Source organism: Onychomys torridus, chromosome 4 (genome assembly GCF_903995425.1).
Source record: "Onychomys torridus chromosome 4, mOncTor1.1, whole genome shotgun sequence".
NCBI lineage: Eukaryota > Metazoa > Chordata > Mammalia > Rodentia > Cricetidae > Onychomys > Onychomys torridus.
In genome coordinates, this window is record NC_050446.1 from 143,594,884 (window position 1) to 143,621,226 (window position 26,343).

General features: G+C 43.5%; 1 protein-coding gene and 1 non-coding gene across 2 annotated transcripts in view; one reads left to right on the forward strand and one right to left on the reverse strand.

The window, feature by feature from the left end:
- The first annotated feature begins 2,044 nt into the window (after positions 1–2,044).
- Positions 2,045–26,343, forward strand: part of Abhd12 (abhydrolase domain containing 12, lysophospholipase) — a 77,305-nt gene continuing 53,006 nt past the window's right edge. The window contains exon 1 of the mRNA XM_036185615.1: positions 2,045–2,442. Within this exon, the coding sequence (XP_036041508.1) occupies positions 2,252–2,442 (191 nt within the window). The 5' untranslated portion in view covers positions 2,045–2,251. The remainder of the gene's footprint in view (positions 2,443–26,343) is intronic.
- On the reverse strand, positions 3,979–4,113 carry LOC118583295. Its single transcript, XR_004944879.1, has one exon.

A 26,343-nucleotide genomic window follows, 5' to 3' on the forward strand; every position in this document is an offset into this window, starting at 1 on the left:
CAAGAATGAGCCCAGAAGGACTCCAAGATGGAGTGTCCATTTCTCGAGGGAAAGACTATAGATCAACATGAAGTAGAAGGAAAGTTGGGTGCCTATTAGAAGTCAGTAAGCAGCCAGGCTGTGGTGGCACAAGCCTTTAATCCCAGCACTCAGGAGGCAGAGGCGGAGGCAGAGGCAGAGGCAGAGGCAGAGGCAGAGGCAGAGGCAGAGGCAGAAGCAGAGGCAGGGGGATCTCTGTGAATTCGAGGGCAGCCTGGTCTACAGAGTGAGTTCCAGGATAGGCTCCAAAAGTATATAGAGAACCCCTGTCTCGGAAAAACAAACAAACAGTCAGCAAGCCGTAGACCTTTGCATAAAGAGTCTTAGTTCAGGAAAGGTATGACCCAGAGATACAGTGGGGGCTTACCCAGTGTGGTAGTGTATTTAAACACCAGGAGACCAGGAGATGAGGATCATATGGACAAAGTCTAGCCATGCTCCCCCAGCCCCTCTTCCTTTCTCCTCCCTCCAGTTCCTTTTTTTTGGGGGGGGGGGGTTCTGGGTAATGGAACCCTGAACCTCTGGTACACCAAGGAAGTGCTATCACTGAGCTATATCCAGCTCTTTTTCTTTCTCTTATTTTGAGGCAGGGTCCACTAAATTACCTGGTTGGCCTGCATCCTGCAACCTCCTGCTGTCAGCCGTTGTAATAACTTCAGGCATGTCCTGCTAGGTCTATCTATTCTTTTGTTTTTCTATAAACATTTTATGACTGATAGGTTAAAAACTTCTTAAGCATTTTGCTTTTTTTTTTTTCTTTTTTGAGCTGAAGATCAAACCCAGGGCCTTGTGCTTGCTAGGCAAGCACTCTACCACTGAGCTAAATCTCCAACCCACATTTTGGTTTTTGAATCTTCAAATCTATAGTACTGTTTTGTTGTTTGTAGATATTCACATGGTATGAATATAGGTTGTGATATAGCAAATGGTCAAAGAAATTCTTGGGCAACTTCAAAATGCCATTACAAAGCCAACAACATAACCCTTTACATTTCTAAATTCTTATTTAATCTTTATCAGTTGCCAATAGTTTTCAAACTGATTGACACACATGTTGAAATTACAAAAGGAACTCTGGACTAAATAGGCAACTAAATATGTATCTCTTGGTTGTAGATCATTAGTAAAATTAATGCTACCATATCAAACAAAGCAAAAACTATAAAAAGCTACATTCATGAAAAGTGTCCTTCCTTTTTTTCCTGGGTGGATTGAATTATTACTTAATTTTGGGTGTCATAAGTACAAATTCATCTTTGAAACGGATTTCCTGGCCTCCACCATTTCTAATCTATTTTTGTGAAGATCCAAATTTAGTAGGTTGGGGATTTAGCTCAGTGGTAGAGCGCTTGCCTAGCAAGCACAAGGCCCTGGGTTCGGTCCTCAGCTCTGGGTTTAAAAAAAACAAAAAATAATGGCAAATTTAGTAAGAGATTTCAAAGCATATGTAGGCAGTTCATTTTCTTACATTCAGCCAAAGAACAAAAAGTAAATGTAAACTTGTTTTAAATGATACATTAGCTACAGAAGAGCGTGCTTTTTTTCTTTTCTTTTCTTCTCTTTTAAGGTAAAGCTTTTTGTGGAGTATAACTAACCTTAAGAATATCTGGAGATCTCACGTATTAGGGGAGCCAAAGCCCCCAGAGAGGGAGTGGAGGGCGCCTATTTTGGCCTGCAAGTGGAGCTAGCGCCCTCTAGGCCCTTTCTGACACCCTGGGTCCTCACCATTTAGACCACCGAGATGAGGCATGCTTGAATTTGTCGGCAAACGACACCCAAGCACCTAGAGCAACTCAGCCCGAGAACCCAAACCGACCCTAACCCACAGTGTAATTGCACCGAGACACTTCCGATCAACCCTGCCCTGATAATGACCCTCAGTTTGAGCTTCTCCTGCCCTTCTTCAAGATGGCTGTTGTTGGCGCTGGGGATTCTGGGCGTGCTGCCCGCGGAACCAGAGGGGAGGTGATGGGGGCGTGTCTTGGGGGGGCGGAGCTGTCTGGAGTCTTGCGCTGATTGGCCGCGGTGGCCGACCGGCCTCCGGCGCTGGTCCTCAGCGGGCGCCGCGGCCTGGGCTGGGATGTGACGGGCAGTGGGCTCCCGGCTGCCGGCGGTGACGGCTGTGTGCGGCGGAGACTGCGGCCAGGGCGGCGCGGGCGGGCGGGCAGGCGAAGCCAAGGCGCCTAGGACTGCCGGCCGACAGGGCCGCGGGATGAGGAAGCGGACCGAGCCCGTCACCTTGGAGCATGAGCGCTGCGCCGCCTCCGACTCGTCCTCCTCCGGCTCGGCCGCCGCGGCGCTGGACGCGGACTGCCGCTTGAAACAGAACCTGCGTCTGGCGGGCAAGGGGCCGGCAGAGCCGCGCAGCGGAGCCGACGCGGGCATGAAGCGGGCGCTGGGCAGGTGAGACTCGGCGCGGGTACTCATGGGCCCCTCACCTGGCAGGCAGGTAGTCCCACGCCCCCACCTTCAGTGATCTGCCATGGGAGCATCACAGCGTCCCATCCTCCCGGCGTCCTCTTCGACCCTTCTTGAGACTGCCTCCCCTCATCTGGCCTGCAGGGACCATCCAACCCCATTCTTTCCTCCAGGCACCTGCATCTGGAGCGTCCCTTCCATCCTCGCTTCCTGGCGTCCACCCCTACCCTACGGGCTTCTCACTAAACCCACCCAACACTCTGGCTTGGAGACCCTTATCAGGTTAGCCCATAGGGATACTTAGCGACGGGGTCAGTAGTAGTCAGGGGTCCAGCAGTCCTGATTGGCCCTGGAAGAGTCTCCTGAGGAGTTAGAAAGGCCGTGTATAAGAAGAGGGCCACGCAGGGCGGACCTCAGACCCTGCAAATGCTGTTAGCCACTTCACTTGCTTTGCCTTGACCTCAAACGGAGCTCAGTCGCAGTGCTCCTCTGTCTGGAAATTTACGAGTGCTTGGTACTTCCCTTCGGTAGTTCATCCCAGGTAACTATTTCAGAGCATTCGCCGACCCTCTTTCGAGGGTTAAGCCGTTTGTAGTGTCTAAGGGAAAGGATGGATGCATCATCCATACTCAGCTGTTGGAGGGAACCGGTGGTTGGCTGTGCAGGTGGCTCCAGGCACTTGAAGTCTGTACAAGAATTGGTCATTGAGAATCACTTTGTAAGGTCCTGAAGTCTTCTGGGGTTGGTCGATTAGTTAGTTTTGCATCCTCCCTTTGGAATGGAGAAGGGTACAGTTATGTAAAGCTGATTTCAAAATTGAAATAGCATACTTCATAGGGATAGGTTTCTTTCCCTTTATGATGGTTTCTTAATCTGACAGTTTGCCAATTTGTAGATTATTATCTTTCTTGAAAGTTTTGAACTCTTGATAGTTTATGATCAGAGATGTTGCTTTGCAATATTCCCAAGACAGGAATTGTAGCAGTCATTTCTTTTTACATCAGTTGAACGTTCCTTACGTATATGTAAAATATTTACCTAAATAGAAAGAAAATCAGAGCTTGAAGCTCTGTGGTAAAAGATCATGAACTTAAACTATAGAGAACTCTTCAGTCAGTGATTTGCAGTCTTGCAGAAGAGCCAGAACTGGCTGGTTTTGTTTTGTATGTGAGTACACTTAACTAGCAAGGGGTGGGTGAGATTGTCCGCTTGGTAAAGGCTCCTGCCATCAGGCCTAACGACCTGAGATCCATCCTTGGGTCCTAATGGTGGAAGGACAGAACTATCTCCTGAAAGTTGGCCTTTGACCTCCATGCAATCCACCTCATATACATGCACACAAAATAAATGTATTACATGTAATTAAAAATTAACTAGCAGGTGATTAACCTTTTGTAAAACTGATATACTCCTTTTACTTTCTCTTAAGGAAAGTTTGCCTGCATTAAAAACCGTTGATAGTTCGAATACATTTTTTTTTTTTTAAATTTTACCCTCGGCCCCCCCACCACTCAGCTCCCGAGCAAGGTCCCCTGGCCCCATCACCTGCCACGTTTTCATAATCCTCTCAGGCTCCAGACCAGCAGTGCCGGTGAGGCCTGATCATATAAGGAAAATACCTCAGGCTCACTAGGGGCTGGGTCAGGGACCCAGGTGCTCCCTGCTCTACTGCATTTCCTCTTCCTTCTCTGGGCGCTGGAGCTGCCGCAGCCGAAACCCTTAGACTAGCCCAGGCCTCCGCCATCAGTCGAATACATTTTTATTTATATGTTTTGCGTATAATTTAAATAACTTAGAAGTTCTCCCTTTGAAAAAAATCAAATTGCTATGCACAGTAATGTTCAGGGGACGGGAATACTGCCCTGACACCTTCCTTGTATTAAAAGGACCTGATTAATATTGTGGGACAAAGAGAAGCATTCAGATGGTGCCCACATCCTCTGAATGAACAGAGGCTTTAGGGGAATAAAGCATAATGAAGGAAGGCCAGATTGGAGTAATTACTCCATAGCTTTCTTTCCGGCTGCTTTTACAAGACATTCTGGTGCTTCACTCAGCCCAGCCCAGCCCTGTCTACCTTATCACTTACGTGACATTGTAATTGTTATAATTGCATGCATACTTGTTGAATTACTTTACCTGTCTCCTCCCCAACAAGAATGGAAATGCAATAAGAGCAGGTTGCTTCCTCCACCTTTGTATCCCAGTGCTTGCCAAATAATAGGTGGTTAAAAAAAAATGCTGGTTGAATAAATGAGTATCCATGGAATAAATTCCTAGAAGTGGAATTGCTGGGCCAAAGGGTGTGTTTATAACTGACAGGTAAAGCCAAAGTATGCACTGAAGAATTAGTACTGATTGTGACCTCCATCATTGTAAGTTGCCTGCCCTTAACACGGTGTATAATTACCACATTTTGACCTTGCCTATTTCTTTTAACTCCGTTCCTTGGATACTTTCTGATACATGAAAGTGAAGAAACCATATAACTGTTCACTATGTATCTGTCACACACTTTGAAGCTTTCACTGTTGAGCAGCAGTATTGAACCATCTCTCTTCTCTGCATGTTTTTCAGCGTGGGGGCTAGATACTTTTAAACAAATTTTATTGATTGATTGGTTGGTTGGTTGGTTAGTTGGTTGGATTTTTTGAGACAGAGTAGCCCTGGCTGGCCATCTTGGAACTAGTTCTGTAGACCAGGCTGGCCTCGAACTCAGAGACTTGCCTACTTCTGCCTCCTGAGTGCTGGGATTACAGGGCATATGCCACCGCCCCCCAGCTTGCAAATTTTATTTTTAAGCACTTTAGGATAACTTGAACAAAAAAAATTATTTGAAACAATGTAATAGTGATAGTACCATATGTCAACTGTATGTACTATCCAGTCTGCACTCAAATTTCCTAAATTCTTAGAAATGTTTTACTGATTATCTTAAAATTATGTTTTTTTTCCTTTGTTCCCTACCTAGGTACTTCCTTTAGAAAAATTCTATACACTCTTTTTATATATTATTTTGTGTGTGTATGATATGTGTATGAAAGTACATGTACTATGTAAAGATCAGAAGACAATTTTTCTTCTACCTTTATGTGGGTTCTAAGTTCGAACTCAGTTCTCCAGGCTCAAATAACAAGTGCCTTTACTGGATGAATCATCTTCCTGGCCTGCTATACGTTTTTATCCTAATTATTTGATTTTGTTGTTGTTGAAAATAGGATCTGTTATCATAGCATGTATTCTTATTAGTCATAACTAGTAACATTGTTTCTCATAGTTTTTACAATTGATTCTCTTTGATTTTCTGAGTATTCTGTTATGCCGGCTACAAGTAGTAAGAATTTTGTCCCTTGTCTTTCAACTGTTGTGTCACTTGTTTCTTTGTCTTTTCTGATTCATGGTATTTCCAGACAGAAAGCCAAGTACTCTCGGTACTGGACATCTTTGACTAGTTCATGATTTACTGACAACCAAGTACTTATAGTGATACTGGGTACCTGTGACTAGTTCGTGATTTACTGACAGTCAAGTACCATGGATAATACTGGGTACCATTGGCTAGGTCATGATTTTATGATAGTCAATTACTATGGGTGATACTATGTACCTTTGACTAGTTCATAACTTTACTGACAGCCAAGAACTATGGGTGATACTAGGCACCTTCATGACTTTATTGATAATGCTTTTAGTGTTTTTTGCCATTAAGCATCATGCTAGTTATTTTGGTAAGGGATGTGTTGCTGGTGATGTTTTTTAGTAAAAAATGATAGCTGGTTTTTTTTTAAAATGCCATTTTAGCATTTGTGGCAGATTCATAGTGTTTTTCTCTTTAATATAACAGGTAATAGATTTTTTTAAATTATAAAATCATTCCATTTTGGGGATAAGTATTATTATATAGAGATATATTGATATTTTATTTAGAAATTATACATCATTATTTGTAAGATTTCTCTATAATTTTCTTAATTTTTTCAGTACTAGGATAGTGAGTAGTTTTTTTTTAAGATTTATTATATTTTTAGTTACATGAATGTGCATATGAGTGCAGGTGCCCAGGCCAGAGGTCTGGGATCCCTGATAGCTGGAGTTATAGGTGGTTGTGAGCAACCTGACATGGTATTGGGAACTGTTCAGGTTTGTACATGCCTTTAACACTGAACCATCTCTCCAAACCCCCAAACTTTTTTTATTTTAAGATTTATTTATTTATCATGTACACAGAAGAGGGTGCCAGATCTCATTACAGATGGTTGTGAGCCACCATGTGGGTGCTGGGAATTGAACTCAGGACCTCTGGAAGAGCAGTTGGTGCTCTTAACCTCTGAGCCATCTCTCCAGCCCCCCAAACTTTTTTTAAATTGCTGTCTTTATCAGTTATTTCAGCGTTGTCTAGAATTTATTTAAAAGTTTTCACTGGCCAGGTGTGGTGGCCTGTGGGGGTTGATGCTTGAGCCCAGGAGTTTGGGGTCAGCCTGGGCAACATGGGGATCCGGTGCAGCTCTTTTCCTCTATGTAAGGCAGTTTAAACTACTTTGGACAGAGTTTTAAGTAACCAGGCTGTTATCTAGTTATCTGTGTAACCAAGGATGACCTTGAATTCTTGGTCCCCCTGCCTCAGCCTTTCAAGTGCTGGGATTACAAGCCTCTACCAGATCTGGCTCAATTTAAAATACTTTCAAAATTGTCTGTTTCTTTAAAATTTGTACAATTCCCATGTAAAACCGCCTAAGTATGGAACTCTTTTAGCATATAGTGTATTGTTAACTGTTACAAATTGTTCTAGGCTTTACTACTGTCTGGTTCACTTTTGCTGACTTACATGTTCATGGAATATTGTCTAATCATCTATTTAATTTAGCTTCTCCTGCCTCTCTCTATCTGAGGCTATTTCTCTAGTATTATTAAATATTTCCTGCCCTCCTCCTTGGTTTAGACTAATGATATGTCTAATACAGACATACACTGGAATTTGAGGAAATGTCCCCAAGAAAATATTTCTTATCCTAGGAGGACTGAAGGATGCCAAGGGTCACTAGAAATGGTTCTGGCTGAAGGGTGCAGTGCCGTTATGATGCCCTGTCGTGTTGGTTTTTGTTTGTTTGTGTGGGGTATTGTGTTTTGTACATGGTCTCATCAGCTTTAAAAAGCAAAAACAAACAACAACAACAAAAACATTGTAGCTAATTGAGATGGAAACATTTTTTGAGATCAAAAGCCCCCATTTTGTTTGTTTTAAGGGTGGGTCAAAGGGTGATTTTTTTTTTTTTTAAAGGTAAATAATGATACAATTAATATAGGAACTCTGTACTCTCTGGGAAGAGGAATGATATTAATTTGCTTTGTCTGATGAGCACAGGGCAGGTGAACAATTTTGTAGGAGTTTCACTTTTTTCTTGTAGCCCTGGGATTCTTGACAGTGTTCATCAAAGGTTCAAGTGGTCTAACTTGAACCCTGAGAAGGCATGCATAAAATGTATAGGAATGGTCTGTCTTCTTCTCCCATCCTTTAGACCAAATCCAGGGATAGACAGAGACCAATGAGCCACATGGGAGGTTTTGTAGTCGGATCAGTCTTCATATAAATGCCAAAGAGCACAGTCAACACCTTTCTTTGCCTTGGTCCAGACAGAGAAGGTCCTCAGCCACGCCGCCGCCGACTTTATACTAGCCCAGAAAGGCAGGTGGCTGAGGTCAGTGCCCATGCCCTTCACCTTTAGCCTTTTCAAGATATAACCTGAAGCTCACACCGCATGCATCCCTGTGTGTGTGTCTCTTCACGCTTAATTTACTAAGATGTGAGGAAGTTCAGAGCCGACTTTTATTCGTCGGTTTTCCTCTACTGCACCTAAAACAACAGAATTGAGCCGGGCGGCGGCGGTGGTGGTGGTGGTGGTGGCAGTGTTGGCTGCGGCGGCGGCAGCAGCATGCCTTTAATCCCAGCACTCGGGAGGCAGAGGCAGGCGGATCTCTGTGAGCTTGAGGCCAGCCTGGGCTACCAAGCGAATTCCAGGAAAGGCGCAAAGCTACACAGAGAAACTCTGTCTCGAAAAACCAGAGAACAAAAACAAAAATAAAAACAAAAACCAGAATTGGCCCCATGTGGTGACAGTGTAGCAAGTTGGCTTGGTCTCTTGTACTTCGTCTGGACTCCCATTGGGTTAGCCTTTCCTATTGTGCCCTACCTTGTCATGGTTGTGCTACAGCCTGACACCAGATTTTAATAGGACTGCATTTTTTATATTTCTGTTTGACTCAAAGTTCCATTCAACCCACACAATTACTACTCCTTCCCAAGGCAGCTTTCTATGATGGCTCTGACAGACAGGTCTGAAAGGACCAGTGTGAGCACAAGACATCCTAAGACCAAGTTCTCAACACAAAGGAGATTTTTTTTTTTTTTTTTTTGCCCCAGAGGGACAAAGGGCAGGGACAAAGACAGGAAAGAGAAGACAAGGGAGAAGGAGAAAGGAACAAAGGAGAGGAAGAAGGGATATTTGTTCTGGAGGGACAAAGGACTGCCTCCAAATAGAAAGGAGACAGAAGAAGCCCATAGGCAAATGGCAGTTTATAAAGGTAAAAGGGGAACCTGGTGTTAGGATGAGTTGGTTTGTTTTGATTGGATATGCCAATTAGGGCAGCCAGAAGAGGGCTTTTGATTGCTGGACTTCAATACTTTGATAGCTGGACATTGACAATCAGCCTCAGGAGGAGGAAGTGGCCAAATAAGGGACTAGACCTTGGTGGCTAGCTTTAGGAATGTAATATAACAATTTTTAGCAAGGCAGAGGGACTTGGGGAATAGCAAGGCCTGCCAGAGTCATGTTTGTCATGCTAGGGTGTTGTTGTTCGAATCTAGGATGGTCTTTTAATAAAACCCTAGGCCAGATATCTTATGTCTTACATACCTTTCTCTGCCCTGCCATAATACTTTCTGGGATTAAAGGCATGTGTGCTTCCCAAGCAAAGGCATGAGATCTCCAGTGCTGGAATTAAAGGTGCGTGCCACCACTGCGTGACCTCTGTCTAATCTGTTATCTGGCTCTGTCCTCTAATCCTCAGGCAAGTTTATTAGAATACACAATATATCACCACAGGGCCCACTAGAGTCCTCCAAAGTCTACATTGTGGAAGACGCTTTTGGGCAGATTGGAAGTTCTTGACATGATCCTGGAGGCCACCTTAGAAAGAATCATGAAATTTTTTGAAAGTTTAAAAGTGACTGGATAGGAAGAACAATAAGATGGGTTAGTGGGTGAAGGTGCTTGTTGCACAAGTTTGGGGACCTGAGTTTGATCCCTGAAACTCATGTATGGGCAGAAGGGAGAGAACTCTACAAAGCTGCCCTCTGACTTTTACATGTGTGACACACACACACACACACACACACACACACACACACACACACACATTTTTAATACTTAAAAAAAGTCATGGAAGATAGTCACTTTATCAGGTCTGTGCTAATAAAGGTGGAATCCTGTTTCAGATTCCTGCTACTCCTCCCAAGAGAACACTTGCATTTCAAATAAAATATGCAGGAAGAATGTTTAACGACAGTTGTGACAAGCTTCAGGTCAGCCTCTCTGTCTCCTGTTGGTCCCACAAAACTTAAGCTTCAGTGGATTTGGGCTTTGTGAGTGGCTCTGTCATCACAGCAAGTCACTTGTCTCATCCTTTGTTGTGATGGGCATGTGGAGTTTCAGGACGGAGGGAAGATGGTAGCCTGTAGCAGGAATCTTAAAAGGTCTTATTAATAAAGCCAAACCTGGAGCCAGGTATTGGGGTGAATGCTGGAAGATCAGAGAGGAAGAACAAGCCACAGCTTCCTCACCTCGCCAGTTCCTCAGCTGGTCTTGTTTCCTCAAACTGCAAGCTTCTGAGTTCTCATCCAAAATGGATCTCAGCTGAACTGCTGCTAGAAGCCTAAAAGCTTAACCAGCCAAATGCTTCTAGTTTCTGGTCTTCACACCTTATATGTCTTTCTGCTTTCTGCCATCACTCCCTGGGATTAAAGGCTCACTTCTTGGGATTAAAGGTGTGTGTCACCATGCCTGGCTGTTTCCAACGTGGCCTTGAACTCACAGAGATCCAGAGGGATTTCTGCCTCTGGAATGCTAGGATTCAAGGTGTGAGTGCCACCATTTTCTAGCCTCTGTATCTAGTGGCTGTTCTGTTCTTTGACCCCAGATAAGTTTATTAGGGTGAACAATATTTTGGGGAACACAATACCACCACAGTAGCCAGAGTGCTGGGACTCAAATGTTCATTATCTAGACAACCTGTCATTTGGGTTTAGTCTCTCCTGTGCTAAATTCCATTTGTTTTTGTTTTTGTTTTTTGAGACAGGGTTTCTCTGTGTAGCTTTGGAGCCTTTCCTGGAACTCACTCTGTAGCCCAGGCTGGTCTTGAACTTAGAGATGAGCCTGTCTCTGACTTCCGAGTGCTAGGAATAAAGGCGTGCACCACCACTGCCTGGCCCTAAATTCCATATTTTATAGGATGCTGCATAGTGATCTGAGTCTCAAGTGAGTCTTTTGAGAATCTGTGGCTTGGCATAAGCTACTTAACTTTCTGAGTTTGTTTTTCTCGTCTGTAATGTGGGGATGAGAATGTCTCCCAGTTGGATTGTGGCGAGGCCCAGGTGTGTGGAAAATTCCTGGTACCTGGTGAGCATCATTCAGAGCATCTTCTCGTGCAACCATCCCATTGTTATTACTAATGTTATAAGCTAAGGGACTGAGAAAGCTGTTAGCTTGTGTCATCTAGTACTTCATAGTTGTGCATTTAGTATATCCTAGTTGGTAAACATATCTTTTTTTATTACATATATTTATTTGTGGCTTGTTTTGGGGGGGCACACACAAATACTATCTGGAGGTCAGAATAACTTGCAGGAATCTGTTGTGGAATTTGTCTTAACTAGGTAAAGATGTGTTACATTTGTTTATGCTGCAGAGTATTACTTTAATTGTAAAAGGTATATTAGTTTTGTTTATGCTAGAATTGTTTAGCAATGTGAGGGTGTGTGTTTAATTATGTACAGATATGTGTCTGTTTCACCTTCCTGCCAAAGGCATCTGATTGGTCTAATATAGAGCTGAATGGTCAATAGCTAGGCAGGAGAGGGGGATAGGTGGGGTTGCTAGGCAGAGAATAAATAGGAGGAGAGACCTAGGCTGGAGAGGAAAGAACGAGGGAAGGCGGAGAGGCGGAGGAACATGGCGGCGCCAGAAGCCAGGCAGCCACAGCCGACCAGCAGGAAGGACTTAGAGAAGCAGTGAAAGTAGGATGCACAGAAGAAGAAAGGGGCAAAGTCCAGGGCAAAGGTAGACAAGAGAAACAGGTTAACTTAAGAGAGCCAGCTGGAAAAGAGCTAAGGGAGGCCAAGCAGGTAGTTTGTAGTAAGTCTCTGTGTCATGATTTGGGAGCTAGTTGGTGGCCTAAAAGAAAACACCTGGTACAGGAGTCAGTTCTTTTCTTTCACCATGTAGGTCCCAGAGCAAACTCAACTCAGGTCCTCAAGCTTTGGCTGCAAGCATCTCTACCCATTGAGCCATGGGTCAGCCCTGTATCTGTTGACCTTAGAACATTTCTAACTGTATTGTTGAGTCACCCAACACTTTTGTAAGCCATTTTTTCCTAACCCCTACCTCGTGTGTATGCCTCATGCCATATGTGTGAAGGCCAGAGGGCAATTTCCCTCCTTCTACCATGTAGGTCCCAGGGATTGGATTCAGGTTGTCAAGCTTGGCAGTAAGTGCCCTTACCCATTGAGCCATCCTGCCAGCCCTGAGCCATTTTTTTTAAAAAAACAGTTTGAATATCTGTTAGGTATGATAACACTTGTAAGACTGCAGCAGCGATCATGGGCTTTACTTTCCCATGAGAGAGACAGGAGACAAAGAGAAATATGGTAGGTATTCTGGGTACTAAGGAGAGCTGTAGAGTCAGCAAGAGGCCATCTGTGGACAAGCCACTGTGGTCATGGTCTAAATGAGAAGGAAGCCTTTCTGACAATGGGGCAATGGGGCTCTTAAATAGAAGCTTCTGGCTGCTTTGAAGCACAAGGACGACACAATAAGCGCTCTCTCTCTCTCTCTCTCTCTCTCTCTCTCTGTGTGTGTGTGTGTGTGTGTGTGTGTGTGTGTGTGTGTGTAGATAGAGAGAAATATCTTGTCTGTTATGAGAACAGCCTGGAGAAGATGAGGTTAGGAGTGTTGTCATCGGTGTAAGGAAGACATTGTGGGGCGTGGGCTAGGGAAATAACCTTGGAGATGGTGGAAAATGTGGAATTCTGACCACACCTCAAAGGAGGCATTATCAGAATTTACTGATTGCTTGAATAGAAGAGTGTGAAGGAAAAAGGAGTCTTTTCTGAGTAACTGGGAGAATAGAACTACCATTGCTGAGAAGGGAACTGTCTTAGTTGGTTTGCTGCTGCTGCTGCTGCTGTAACTGCCACACACCGGAGGATTTTCATTTACAATTCTAGAGTGTGGAAAGTCCAGGATCAAACGACTGCATTTGAGGAGGGCCTTGGTGCTACAGCTTACCATAGCAGAAGGTATCACATGGAGAAAGAGTATTTTAGAGAAAATGGGACAAGGACAGCACACTTGAACACTCAAGAGAGAAGGTTTGCACTTCTAACAAAGCTACTCTTCAATTTCTGACCCACTCCTGGTTGTAACAGCCTTAATCTGGTTTTACCACCTCTTAGACATTCTACCCTCTCAGTACAGTCCTGTTGGTAATTAAGTTTCAACATGTGCAGGATATGGTAGTGCATGCCTGCCGTCCCAACTTCTGGGGGTACTAAGGAAAGAAAGGATCACCTGAGTCTAGATGTTTTGGGCCACCACCACCCCCTCTTTTTTTTTTTTTTTGTCATTGTGTATTTTGGAGGAATTCAAACCATAGCATTTCATTATAATAGTCTCACAGATCTGAAAGAAATCATAGTACAGCATCAATCAAATGTCCCACGTGCAGAGTCTCATCTGAATCAGATATGAGTGACATTCGAAGCACAATTCATCCAGAGACCTGTTTTCTCTTGCTGTGAGCCTGCCTTCCAAAATATAGTGGTGGGGCAGGAATTCCAAATGGAGAGGTAGGCAAGAAGGAAGAAGTAGCTGGTCCCTAGTAAGTCCAAAGCCCACCAGAGAAAAAAAGCATTGGTCTAAAAGCTAAAGAATGGTGTCCTTTAATACTATATCCCACATCTCGAGAACTGTAGGATAGTAACTGTGTTCATGGATACTTCAGTAGCTTTGTTGGGCTTTTACCAGCATTCATAAGTTAGAGTCTTTTAACCTCAGTTCTTCCACAGTTGGAATCTCACTGGTAGCTCTACAGTTCTGGGATCTTTCTGGTGGCCCCCACCCTTATAGCTTTGCTGAGCATTTGACCTAGCATTTGTGGTGGCTCTGCCTTATGATACCACTATCTAGTCTCCTTGCCTATTGACAACCTACTTTAAAATCAAGTTATACATGCCCTACAGCTCTCATAATGTTCTAGAGCTTGGACAAAATTAAGCTAAAGTTTTTAGAACTCTATAAACAAGAGTGATCTTTGCTCTGATTTCTGATACAGTTCCTCATTTGTGCCTGAGATCTCACAAGGATGGCCTTTACTCTGATTTCCAATATAGTTCCTCAATTCTGTCTACCCTAGTTAGCTTTGACTGTCAACTTGAGTTGATCCTTAAACCTAGAGTCATCTGAGGAGGGAATCTTAAATGAGGGATTGCCCAGATCAGATTGACCTGTTGGCATGTCTGTGGGGAATTGTCTTGATTGTTAATTGATGTAGGAGGGCTCACTTTGCTGTAGGTGGCACCATTCCCTGGACAGGTGGTCTCATGCTATATCAGAAAGCTAGCTAAACATGAAGCTACAAGTGAGCCAGTAAGCACTCCATGGTTTCTTATGCAAGTTCTTGCTTGTTCCTGCCTTGACTTCTCTCAATGATGGACTGTAGTCAGAGGTTTTCCTGTGTCCTGCCTGGCCCCATAGCCACTTGGTCCCAAATAAACACATAGAGGCTTATATCAATTACAAATTGCATAGCCATGGCCTATGGCTCTATTTTCTTGCTAGCTAGCTCTTATAACTAAAATCAGCCCATTTCTATTAATCTATATGTCACCACATATTCTGTGGCTTTACCTATGTGCCATTACATGCTGCTCCCTGATGGCGGAATGGCGTCTCCCCTCTCTGCCTTTCTTCTTCCTCTCTCTTTCCTGGATTTTCCACCTACCTCTGAGCTGCCTTGCCATAGGCCAAACAGCTTTATTTATCAACCAATCAGAGCAACACATATTCACAGCATACAGAAGGACATCCCAGAGCAATGGACTGTAACTTGTAAGGGGAGATTAACTCTGTCCTCCGTGAAGTAGTTTTTGCCTAGCGTGTTAATCACAGCAGTGGAGAGGAAACTAAATACTGTCTGAGAGCAGACACACACTTAAGCAAAAAACGATGAATTCTCGGCTTCCTTGAAGCTCTTTTTCTGAACTCTTATCAGAATTATCTCTAATGCTTTGCTCATAAAAATACAGGCTTTTTCTAACTTTCTCCAAATTATTCTAACTTTAACCCATTACCAAGTTCTAAACCTGCTTCCGCATTTACCTTTGTGTATGTGTGGAGGCTAGAGGAGGCCTTGAGTACCCTCTTCTGTCATTCTCCACCTTATTCCTTTGAGGCAGCCTCTCCCCAAAGCTTTCATTCTTCAGCTGACAACCAGCAAGCCCGAGTAATCCTCCTGTGTCTGCCCCATTCAGCTCTGGGGTTCCAGACACCATGAGGATCACTTCCAGCATGTTAGATGCACTCACAAAGAATGCTAGGCTCTAGGCTCGGGTCATCATTCTTCCAGAGCACGCACTCCTAAACCACTGTGCCATCCTGCCGGCCTCTTAGTCTGTTTTCATAGCTGTAACAGAAGACTGCAGAAGGGGAAGATGATAAACAAATGGGAGTTTATCTGGCCCACAGTTGTGGAATATGAGAATTCTAAGGATCATATCTGGTAAGGGCCTTCATGATGTGTTATATATAACATGGTAGAAGTCATCATATGGAGAGAGAGAACCCAGGAAATAGAGTAGCTTCAAGCAAGAAATCACATGCCAGAGCCTGTTCACCTTTGTTACGAAGTTACTCCTTTGATCTTTAAGCCTCTTGTTCAGTGGTAGAACACTTGACTTACCATGCTCAAGGGCCTGGGTTTGATCCTCAGTACTGTAAAAGAAAGAGATGGAGGTAGTGAAGGACTGTCAGTTGAGGAATATAAGCAGAGCCAGGAGTGTTTTGATCTTGTTGTTGTTGTGTTGTTTTGTTTCGAGACAGGGTTTCTCTGTGTAGCCCTGACTTTCCTGGAATTTGCTCTGTAGACCAGGCTGGCCTCAAACTCAGAGATCTGCCTGCCTCTGCCTCCCTAGTGCTGGTATTAAAGGTGTGTTTCGATCTTTTATTGTTTCTTGAACTTTAGTGGTCTTGCACTTTAAGGTGAGGAAAGAAAAAGTGTCTTCAGTTGTTATCAGACTAGTGGAAGCTCCACAAAGGATTGGATATATTATTGACTGGCTACTCATATAATGGAAAGGTAAAAGTGTAGGGTTGATGCCAATTATTTTGATGGAGTGAAAGAGGACCCTGGAAAAGATCAAGATATTGATTTTCCGTTGCTTTTAATAACGTGTATGGCAGCTACACTATGTTCTTTCATCTTTGACCTGTGCCGTTCTCAGTCCTGGAATATCCACACAGCTTTGCCTGGAAGTAACATCAGTGTCGGGCACCTATACATTATTGTACTCATCAGTTACTGTGCTTTCCCAGGTGCTGAGAAAGCAACCGGTGATGCAAGGAGAGGACACTTTCCCCTAGGGAATCTTGTTTTTCAGCTTTCGTTTGTTTGTTTGTTTTTTGAGACAGAATTTCTCTGTGTAACAATCCTGGCTGTCCTAGAACTCACTCTGTAGACCAGGCTGGCCTCGAACTCACAAATATCCTCCTACCTCTGCCTCCTGAGTACTGGGATTAAAGGCGTGCACCACCACTGCCCAGCGTTTTTCAGCTTTTACGAATGGCGGCCATCAGCTCTTGTACTAAATGTTTGGATGATTGCCATGGCTTAGAGAGAATACGAGAGTGACTGGAGACAGTCCGTCTGCTCTCACATTCATCTTTTTCTTTTAGAGTCTTGTTGTATAGCCCAAGCTGACTTTAAACTTGCCTTCTGTGGTGGCTTGAAAAAAAATGACCCCCCGCCCCAAAGGGAGTGGCACTGTTAGGAGGTGTGGCTTTGTTGGGGTATGGATGGCCTTGTTGGAGGAAGTGTGTCACTGTGGAGGTGGGCTTTGAGGTCTCATATATGCTTAAGCCACGTCCAGTGTTTCTGACCACTTCCTGTTGCCTGTGAGTTAAGATGTAAGAACTCTTAGCTCCTTCTCTAGCACCATGTCTGCCTGCATTTCTGCCTTGCTTCCCACCATGACAATAATGGACCAAGCCTCTGAAACTGTAAGCTGTCTCTTCACAGCAATGAAACTCTAAGACACCTTTCTTCTGCCTCAGCCTCCTGAGTACTGGGATTACAACAGACATTTACTCATTGCTATGCTTGATTTCCTGATGTCCTTCCTTCCCTTTTTCTTTTTTGAGATAGGGTCTTTTGTAGCCAAGGGTGGCTCTAAATTTCTGATCTTCCTGACTTTACCTCCTAAGTCCTGGGATTACAGGTATGCACTGTAGACCAGGCTGGCCTCAAACGCACAAAGATCTGTCTCTCTGCCTTCTGAGTGATGGGATTGAAGGTGTGCACCAGCACTGCCCAGCATTTCATCCTTCCTTCCTTCCTTCCTTCCTTCCTTCCTTCTTTCCTTCCTTTCTTTCTTTCTATTTATTTATTTAGGTTTTTCAAGGCAGGGTTTCTCTGTGTAGCTTTGCGCCTTTCCTGGAACTCACTCTGTAGCCCAGGCTGGCCTCAAACTCACAAAGATCTGCCTCTCTCTGCCTCCCGAGTAATGGGATTAAAGGTGAGTGCCACCAGCGCCTGGCTCATCCTTTCTTAAAGACCCATTTATTGCAATATTTTTATGTGCTGATTTATGTGAAAAGCATCTCATTTTTTGGCCTCTCAATTCATTCAAATGATATAATGCAAAGAACATCACTGACTTGCTACACACTCTAGAAATAGAAAAGAAAATCTCACAGTTAGGGACAATAGGCACTTTGACAAAGCATGTCATGTCAGGATCCTGAGGAATAACAAAGAAGACACCATTGTAGAACACTTACTATCTAGCTTAAGGTTCTAGAAGAGCCTCCTAAACCAGTGTGGGCCCTGTGGATGCCTGCCAGTGTCTCCCCCAAGGCCTCATGAGAAAACTGGAAGATTCTGTAGGGCCCAGGGAAGGATTTCTAGGTGTGAAGTCCCCCAGGAGATGCCATCGCTATGGTGAAAGGCTGTCTCAGGGGCCATCACTCTCTCTCTCTCTCTCAGCTCCTTGCTTTGTGTCTGATTCCATAATAAAGATCCCGTAGTGAGAATCAAGGCACAGAAAGGTAACAGGGAAGTGAAATTCTCCTCCAGAGTTTTAACTGTGTGGTGCATGTTAATAGTAGGATCTGTATCTCCTTTCATCCATTTCACAAGTAGCTTTCACTTAGCCTTCCTTGAAAGCTAGTAATACAACTAAAACATGGCACAGGAGTGGGTAGGTCTCAATCTGTATTGAGCTTTCAGTCTTGTGAAGGAGAAATACAGCCAAAAGATAGCACATAAATACCAAATAAAAGTTCAACAGTATGAGGAAGTGCTAAGGAAACACAAAACTGAAAAACCAAGAACAAAATAGGAAGTATGGCCATGTATGAAGCCTTGGAAAATCTTTTTTTTTTCTTCTTTTTTTTTTTGAGCTGAGGACCAAACCCAGGGCCTTGCGCTTGCTAGACAAGTGATTTACCACTGAGCTAAATCCCCAACTCCAGAAAATCTTTATTTTTGTTACCGCCAGAACCCCACCCTGTCCACCTTCCCCTACCCCATCTGCCTCCCCCCCAAACACAGAGCAGACCTTCCCACAGTGGTCAGCTCTGCCAACAGAATCCTCATGATTTTCTTTTCCTCTTTGGAAACAAAGAGACGTTAGAGGTTGTTGCTGTGTGTTTCATTAAGGTCTTGAAGTTTTCAGCAGTGTAGTGTAATTGCACCTAGTACCAACTGTCTTGGAATAAGATTTTGAAGGTTGTTAAGATTATGGCTCAGAGGTTAAGAGCACTGGCTGCTCTTCCAGAGGTCCTGAGTTCAATTCCCAGCAACCACATGGTGGCTCACAACTATCTGTAATGAGATCTGGTGCCCTCTTCTGGCCTGCAGTCATACATGTTGTATACATAATAAATAAATAAATCTTAAGAAAAAAAAAAAGATTTCAGTCTAGCTGGGTGCAGTAGTGCGCACCTTTAATCCCAGCATTCAGAAGACAGAGGCAGGTGGATCTCTGTGAGTTTGAGGCCAGCCTGGTCTGCAAAGCAAGACCTAGGACAGGCAGAGCTGTTACATAGAAAAACCTTGTAATGAGTCTTTTTCTGAACCGCCAGCTCTCAAATAATGGCTTGGAGACTTCTTATTAATTATGAAAGCTTGGCCTTAGCCTAAGCCTGTCCCACTAGTTCTTATAACTTAAATTAACCCATTTATTTTAATCTGCGTACTGCCATGTGGCTCGTGGCTTTTACCTCTCCTTCTACATGTCCTGATTCCTCTGAGTCCTCTCTGTCCCCGGAAGTCCTGCCTAAAATATTTCTACCTAAAAAAATGACAAATATTTAGTTCACCTACTAGTGTTGGGGAGTTAACCTTTATTAATGGGTTTATTCTTTTGTTCTTTCTAAGAAAATATTTTGTAACAAGATCAAAACGAAAACACTTGAACTCTTTTGATGATTACAGTGATGGAATTGCAATAGTTACTTTTCTCCTTGCGGTCACAGAACAGACAGAACAATGTAACGGCGGGGATTTATTTTGGCTCACAGTTCTAAGAGGGTATGACCTACCATGGCGGGGAAAGTATGGTGGCCAGAGCTGTTCGCAGCTCATGTGGCAGCTGTCTTACATGTAGCCAAATAGCAACCAGTGAAAGAGGAATGCAGCTCACTTTCTTCTTTTTCCTCTCTTACTCCATCCATGCCCCCAGCCTATGGGATGGTCCCATATTCAGGTTATGTCTTTCTTCCTCAGCTAATCTTCTCTGAAACATTCTCACAGACACTCAGAGGTGTGTGCTTCAATTTCTTTGGAGGTCTTAAATTTGACATTGAAGGTTAATCACCACAAGTCCACTTGTTGTCAATTTTCAAACACATTGCTTGAATCTGCAATGCTTTATCTTCATGTCCCATCCCCCGTCCCCAGATCCCAGGCCTGTCTGTTTCGTCATTTGTCCAGTTTCAAGAGCCCCTCAAACATGACTCAGAAGGGGAAGTGCACAGTCTCCTCTTGGTGCTCTGACACAAGGCGTGCTCTAGCTTGAGCCACTGTAAATTTTTTAAAGATGTTGCATACTTCCAACATACAGTAGTACAGAGTAAACATTCCCATTCTAAAAGGGAGGGGACACAGCAAGAAGTATCAGACCAGACCCAAACAAACGCATAGCAGGGAAAACACCGAATTTTTTTAGTTCCAGGTTCAGCATTTAGGGCTCATGGTACCACTGGCTGGTCTCCTCCAGGCTTGGGTAGCCGTGACCTCCAGCTCTATTACCTGTGATAGACATGGCATTTGTCGTGAGCTGGCCCCACTTAGTACTCCTAGCTTCCCTAGGTGATCGTCCACATTCCTAGCATCTGCAACACCCTGGAGTCTGTATCTTTTGCAGCTTGGGCTTCACGTTCATAGTTTTACAATAGCCCACTCAGGAGCTCCTCTGTTTTGTTGTTGTTGTTGTTGTTTTGGTGTGTGTGTGTGTGTGTGTGTGTGTGTGTGTGTGTGTGTATGCATACATACATGTTCATGTTTGTATATGTTCATGTGGAGAGCAGAGGTCAACACCTAGTGTCATCTTTGGTTTTTGAGACAAGGTCTGCCAATGACTTGAGCTTGCCATGTCAGCTAAGCTTGCAGGCCCCAGGGTTTACCCCATCTTTATCTTCTCAGTGCTAGGATTACAGACTTGTACCCTGACACCTGTTTTTGTTTTTGTTTTTTTGTTTTTTTGTTTTTTTTTTTAATGTGGATTTTGGGAATTGAACTTACATCCTTGTGCAAAGCAACCACTTTACTGAGTTATCTCTCCAACTCTCTTATTTTGAGAAGGGTTCTCATTGTGTCACCTAGACTGACCTTGAACTCCCCAGCTCACATGATTATCTGGCCTTAAAATTTTTTTGTTTGTTTGTTTATTTTTTGAGACAGGGTTTCTCTGTCCTGGAATTCACTCTGTAGACTAGGCTGGCCTCGAACTCACGAGGATCTGCCTGCCTCTGTACCCCTACCCTCATTGCTGAGATTAAAGGCATGTGGTTATTTAGAATCAGAAAGCTCCACAAACAGGGAGCTTATTACAGTTCTTTACAGATACTTTAGTCTTGTTTTCTGCTACTATAATAAAACACCTTACACTCGGTAATTTATAAAGAGCAGAAGGTTTTTTTTTTTTTTTTTTTTTTTTTTTTTTTTTTTTTTTTTTTTTTTTTTTTTTTTTTTTTTTACAGTTCTAGAGGCTGGAAAGTCCAAGACAAAAGTTCCAGCAGGTCTGGTATAGGCAGTTGTCCACGTTTAAGATCTCACATACCTTGATGCTGTGTGTTCAAATGGTAGAACCAGAAAGGCTCTGGTGAGTGTTGTCTGAAGCCTCCTGTGCCTTAGACGGGTTCATGGAGGAGGAGCTCTCATGGACTAATCTCATAAAGGCCATCTTTCCACATAGGCAGCACCTGAACTTTAGAAGGGGCACTTTCAGACTTGTGACGACAGCTATTACTGTTTTCTGAGCTTCCAGTTCGGGCCAACCTTACAGAGCAGGACAGAGTTTCTTAGCCAGGGCATATAGGAAAGCAGTGGGGTCCATAGAAAAGGGGTAAGATGAGAGTAGCTACTCATATCCAGAACTCTAGGATCTGCGTGGTCCTATTCTGGCCCACAGAACAGAACAGTAGGCAAGAAAATGGAACAGCACTGTTACTACAATAACCCTTTGGGTGAGGCCAAGAAGGTCACCATCTCGCCGTTAACGGGGGCTTCTTCCACAAACCAAAGGAGAATGCCTCCCAAGTGCATCACCATGCCCAGCTTAGGAGCCCCAGCTGTCAGCTTGCTGCCTGGTATAAGATGTGGACTCAGAGCAGGCCATGTCCAGCAGGTAGATCTTCCTTAGTTAAGTGCTAACCTGAGCCTCAAAGCTTCAGGTGCTAGAGAGCGGGGCTAGCCCGGATTAGTCTCAACTCCTGGCTGAGAGTCCAGAGTGCTTAGAGCTACATTTCTGATATCTGCAAAGGAAATGAGGAAAAGAAAGATTGGGGTTGGCCAGAGGGTTTGGTGGGTAAAGGCACTTACTGCCAAAGCCTGGCAGCCTGAGTTCAGTGCTGGGAAGAGAAAGACAGGAGGACCCCTGGGTCTTGATGGCCAGTTGAGTCAGTGAGGTCCAGGTTCTGTGAGAAATCTTATCTAGAAAAAAGTAAGGTGCAAAGAGATTGAGAAAAGGTATCTGACCTTTGACCTCCAGATGTGTGCACACACATGTGTATATAAATCAACAACCTAACTTTACAACTTAAGGACTTAGAAAAATAAGAACAAGCTCAACTCACATTTAACAGAAGGAAATAAATGGTAAAATTAGAGATAAATGAAAATAAGGGAAAACCAGTGAAAGTAAAAATTCTTTTTCATAAACTAATTTTTAGACCTTATTTATTAGAGACTTATTTATGTATTTTACATACGAGTGCTCTGTTTGCATGTATTCTTGCGTGACATAATAGGGCATCAGATAGAAGAGGGCTTTGGATGCCATTACAGATGGCGGTGAGCCACCATATGGGTGCTGGGAATTGAACTCAGGACCGGTGGAAGAGCAGCTAGTGCTCTTAACTGCTGAGCCATCTCTTCAGTCCAAAAATTAATTCTTTGAGGTCAATAAAATGAACAAACTTTCAGTGAGATAAACTGAGAGGAAGAAGATTCCAATTACTAAAGCCAGATGTTAAAATGGGGATGTAATTACCAATTCAACAAAGTAAAGGGGCACTCTGAACAGTTGTACACTGACAAATTGGCTGGCCTAGATCATAGATGGATTCCTAGGAAGAAAACATCTAAGAAGACAGAAACCATGAAATAAAATAGAAAATATAAGGGGATCTACAAATAACAATACTGAATCAGAAACCCAAACTCCCCCTTGGCTAGGTATATGGCTCATTGATGGAGCTCATGCTTTGCATGTTCAGCCAAATCAAAAAAGTCTGAAGCCAGTATGACGGCACACAGCTGTCAGCCCAGAACTTGAGAGGTAGAAGGGGCCTTGAGGATCAGTGTCATCTTCAGCAGCCTGGTGAGTGTGAGACCTGCCTGGGCTTCATAAATCCCTGTATTTGGGGGAAAAAATCCACACCAAAAAATATAGTGAGATTGTAATTTAGTTCAGTGGCAGAGCTCTTGCCTGGCATGTGCAAGTCTTTTACCTGGTACTCAACAGCTCCAAAAAGAAAACAGTCTGTGTGGGGGACCAGACACTTTCAAGAGTAAAGTAGTAGCCAACAAGATGGGAGAAGATATTTGTAAATATCTTATTTATTTATTTATTTATTTATAAAATATTTTTTTGAGATTTATTTATTTATTATGTATACAGCATGTATGACTGCAGGCCAGAAGAGGGCACCAGATCTCATTACAGATGGTTGTGAGCCACCATGTGGGTGCTGGGAATTGAACTCAGGACCTCTGGAAGAGCAGCAGCCTCTTAACCTCTGAGCCATCTCTCCAGCCCGGCTAAATATCATATTTAGTAATAAGAAGATAATGTCCTCACAATATGGAAGACTTCTAAAAGTTGACCAAAAATTCATAAAATGGTCAAAGAACTTTCACAGGCATTTCTCTACAGATACATACATGACGAGTAAGCACAGGAACTGATGCTGAGCATCACTAATCAGCACAGAAATGCAAGTGAAATACCAGTGAAGTGCCACTGTGAATCTATAGAGATGGCTCATATAAAAAATAACAGCTGCGCTGGAGAGACAGCTCAGTGGTTAAGAGCACTTGTTCTTGCAGAGGACCTTGGTTCTATTCCCTTCACCCACGGGACGGCTCACAGCCTCCTGTAACTCCCGTTCGGGTTCCAGTGTTCTCTTCTGCCCTCTGCTGGCACCAGTCATGCATATGGTACAGACCTACAGGTGAATGAACTACTCGTACACATAAAATAAACCTAAAAAAATACAAACATCAGAAGCTAGCTAGGCTGTTGGGGATGTGGAAGAATGGCACACTGTGAATGGAAATGTGAGACAGTATAGCCATGTGAAAAACAGTCTTCTAAAACTAAACATAGAATCGCCATATAACACAACAATTCTATTTCTGGATATTCTACTCAAAAGAATTGAAAATGAAATCTACAACATGACCGCCTGCATGAGCTGAACAAGGGCAACAATGAGAGACCTGCTAATGTGGATGGGGGAAAGCCCAGGAGGCCTCAACCCTAGGCAGAGAACTACAGGTCACTAAGGAAGGCTGAGAGCTGGAGAAATGTCTTCCCCAAGAAGAGCACACCAGTTAGTTATCCAATACCAAATGATAAGCCCTAAAAACATATACATACAAGTATACTTTATACAAACCAAGCAGGTTGTATTTAAGTATTTAAGAGTGTGTGTGTGTGCGTGTGTATATAAAATTCCCAAACGTGTATGTATATATGTATGTATACACATATATACATGTGTATATGTATGTATGTGTGCATATATATGCACCCATGTACATGTATTAATAACAGTGAAAAAAGAGGCCATGAGTTTGAAAAAGAGCAAAGAGGGGTATATGGAAGGACTTGGAGGGAGGAAAAGGAAGCGGGGAATAATGAAATTATCTCAAAATTAAACAATTACAAAAAAGAAAACAGGGTCTAAAAGCCACATTCTTTTTTTAAAAATATATTTATTTATTAAAATTTTTTCCATTTTACATACCAACCCCAGTTCCCCCTCCCTCTTCTCCCACCTCCTCACCTCCCTCCCACTCTACCCCCATCCACTCCTCAGAGTGGGTAAGGCCTCCCATGGTAGTCAACAAAGTCTGGCATACCGAGTTGAAGGAGAGCCTAGCCCCTCCCCATTTATCAAGGCTGAACAAGGTATCCCACCACAGGGAATGGGCTCCACAAAGCCAGTTCATGAACCTGAGATAAGTCCTGGTCCTGCTGCCAGGGACCCCGCAAACAGATCAAGCCACACAACTGTCACCCACATTCAGCAGGTCTAGTTCAGTCCCATGCAGGTTTCCGAGCTGTCAGTCCAGAGTCAGTGAGCTCCAACTAGTACGGTCAGCTGTCTCTGTGGGTTTCCCCATCATGATCTTGATGACGAGATCCTCCTCCTCCTCCTCCTCCTCCTCCTCCTCCTCCTCCTCTTCTTCTTCTTCTTCTTTTGAATGCCGAATGCCATTTATTGAAGGAGGGAGGAGGTCTTAAATACAGGTAAAAGCCACATTCTTGTTGTTGGCAGTGTATTTACAATGGCAGAAGCATGCAAGTGGCCCTGAGGACCACATAAGGTTAAGAATAAGCACAATGTGGGGAATGAAATATTAGCTTTCAAAAGGAGTGGAGGGCTGTAGAGATGGCTCAGCAGTTAAAGGACCTGAGTGTGGTTCCAGGCATCCAGGTCAGGCAGATCACAAGTGCCTGTAACTTCAACTCCAGGAGATGTGACGTCACCTTCTGACCTTCCTGAGCAATTGCACCTATGTGTCTCCCCACATAGAGACACACCCCTATACATGACTAAAATAAAAAGATAAAAATAAAAGGGATGGAATATTATAAAGTGATTCTTAAAGACATGCTGAATGAAAACCAAGTCACAGAAAGACAATTTCTGATCCGATGTGTTTGCAGCGCTGGTATTGTCCATGGAGACTGACGGTAGATGGAGGTTGTGGGGGTCTAGAGAATGGGAGTTGTTGTTTCAGTGGGTTCCGAGTTTCAGTTTCATAAGACAAAAAGAATTGTTGAGATGAATGGTGGTGATGGCTGGTCAACAATGAGTGCATTTAATTATTTAACTAGACACTTAAAAAGATACTTTTTAACATTATTTTTTGTGCATACATGTATGGACACAGGCATTCCATGTGGCATGTGTAGAGGTCAGAGAAGACTTATGGGAAGTCAGCCTATCCTTCCACCATGTGGGTTCCAGGGGTTGAGCTCAGGTCCTCGGTCGGTCTTGGCAGCAACCACCTTTATCTGCTGAAACATCTTGCCATCCCAAAAGGACCATTTTGTTACATGTATTTTACAATAAGAGAACTGAAAAACTAGTCTGTGAGAGAGCTTTACCTCTCATGTGCAAGGCCGTGGGTTCCAATCACAGCAATGGGAAAATAAGAGTGTAATTTTTTTCTTAAAACTAAAAGATGTTCTAAAATTTCCTCCCACTTCCTCTCTGAACATGAAAATCCTCCCCACAAGAATAAGTCCTTGTTCTCCTTATAGTTCCATCACATAGACTTTGTGTGGCTTTGTGTGGCTTTGTGCAGCGTGCTATCCTCTATTAAGGAGGTAAGGTTCAGCATGTTGGAGGCCAAAGCAGGAGGACTGACATGGGTTCAAGG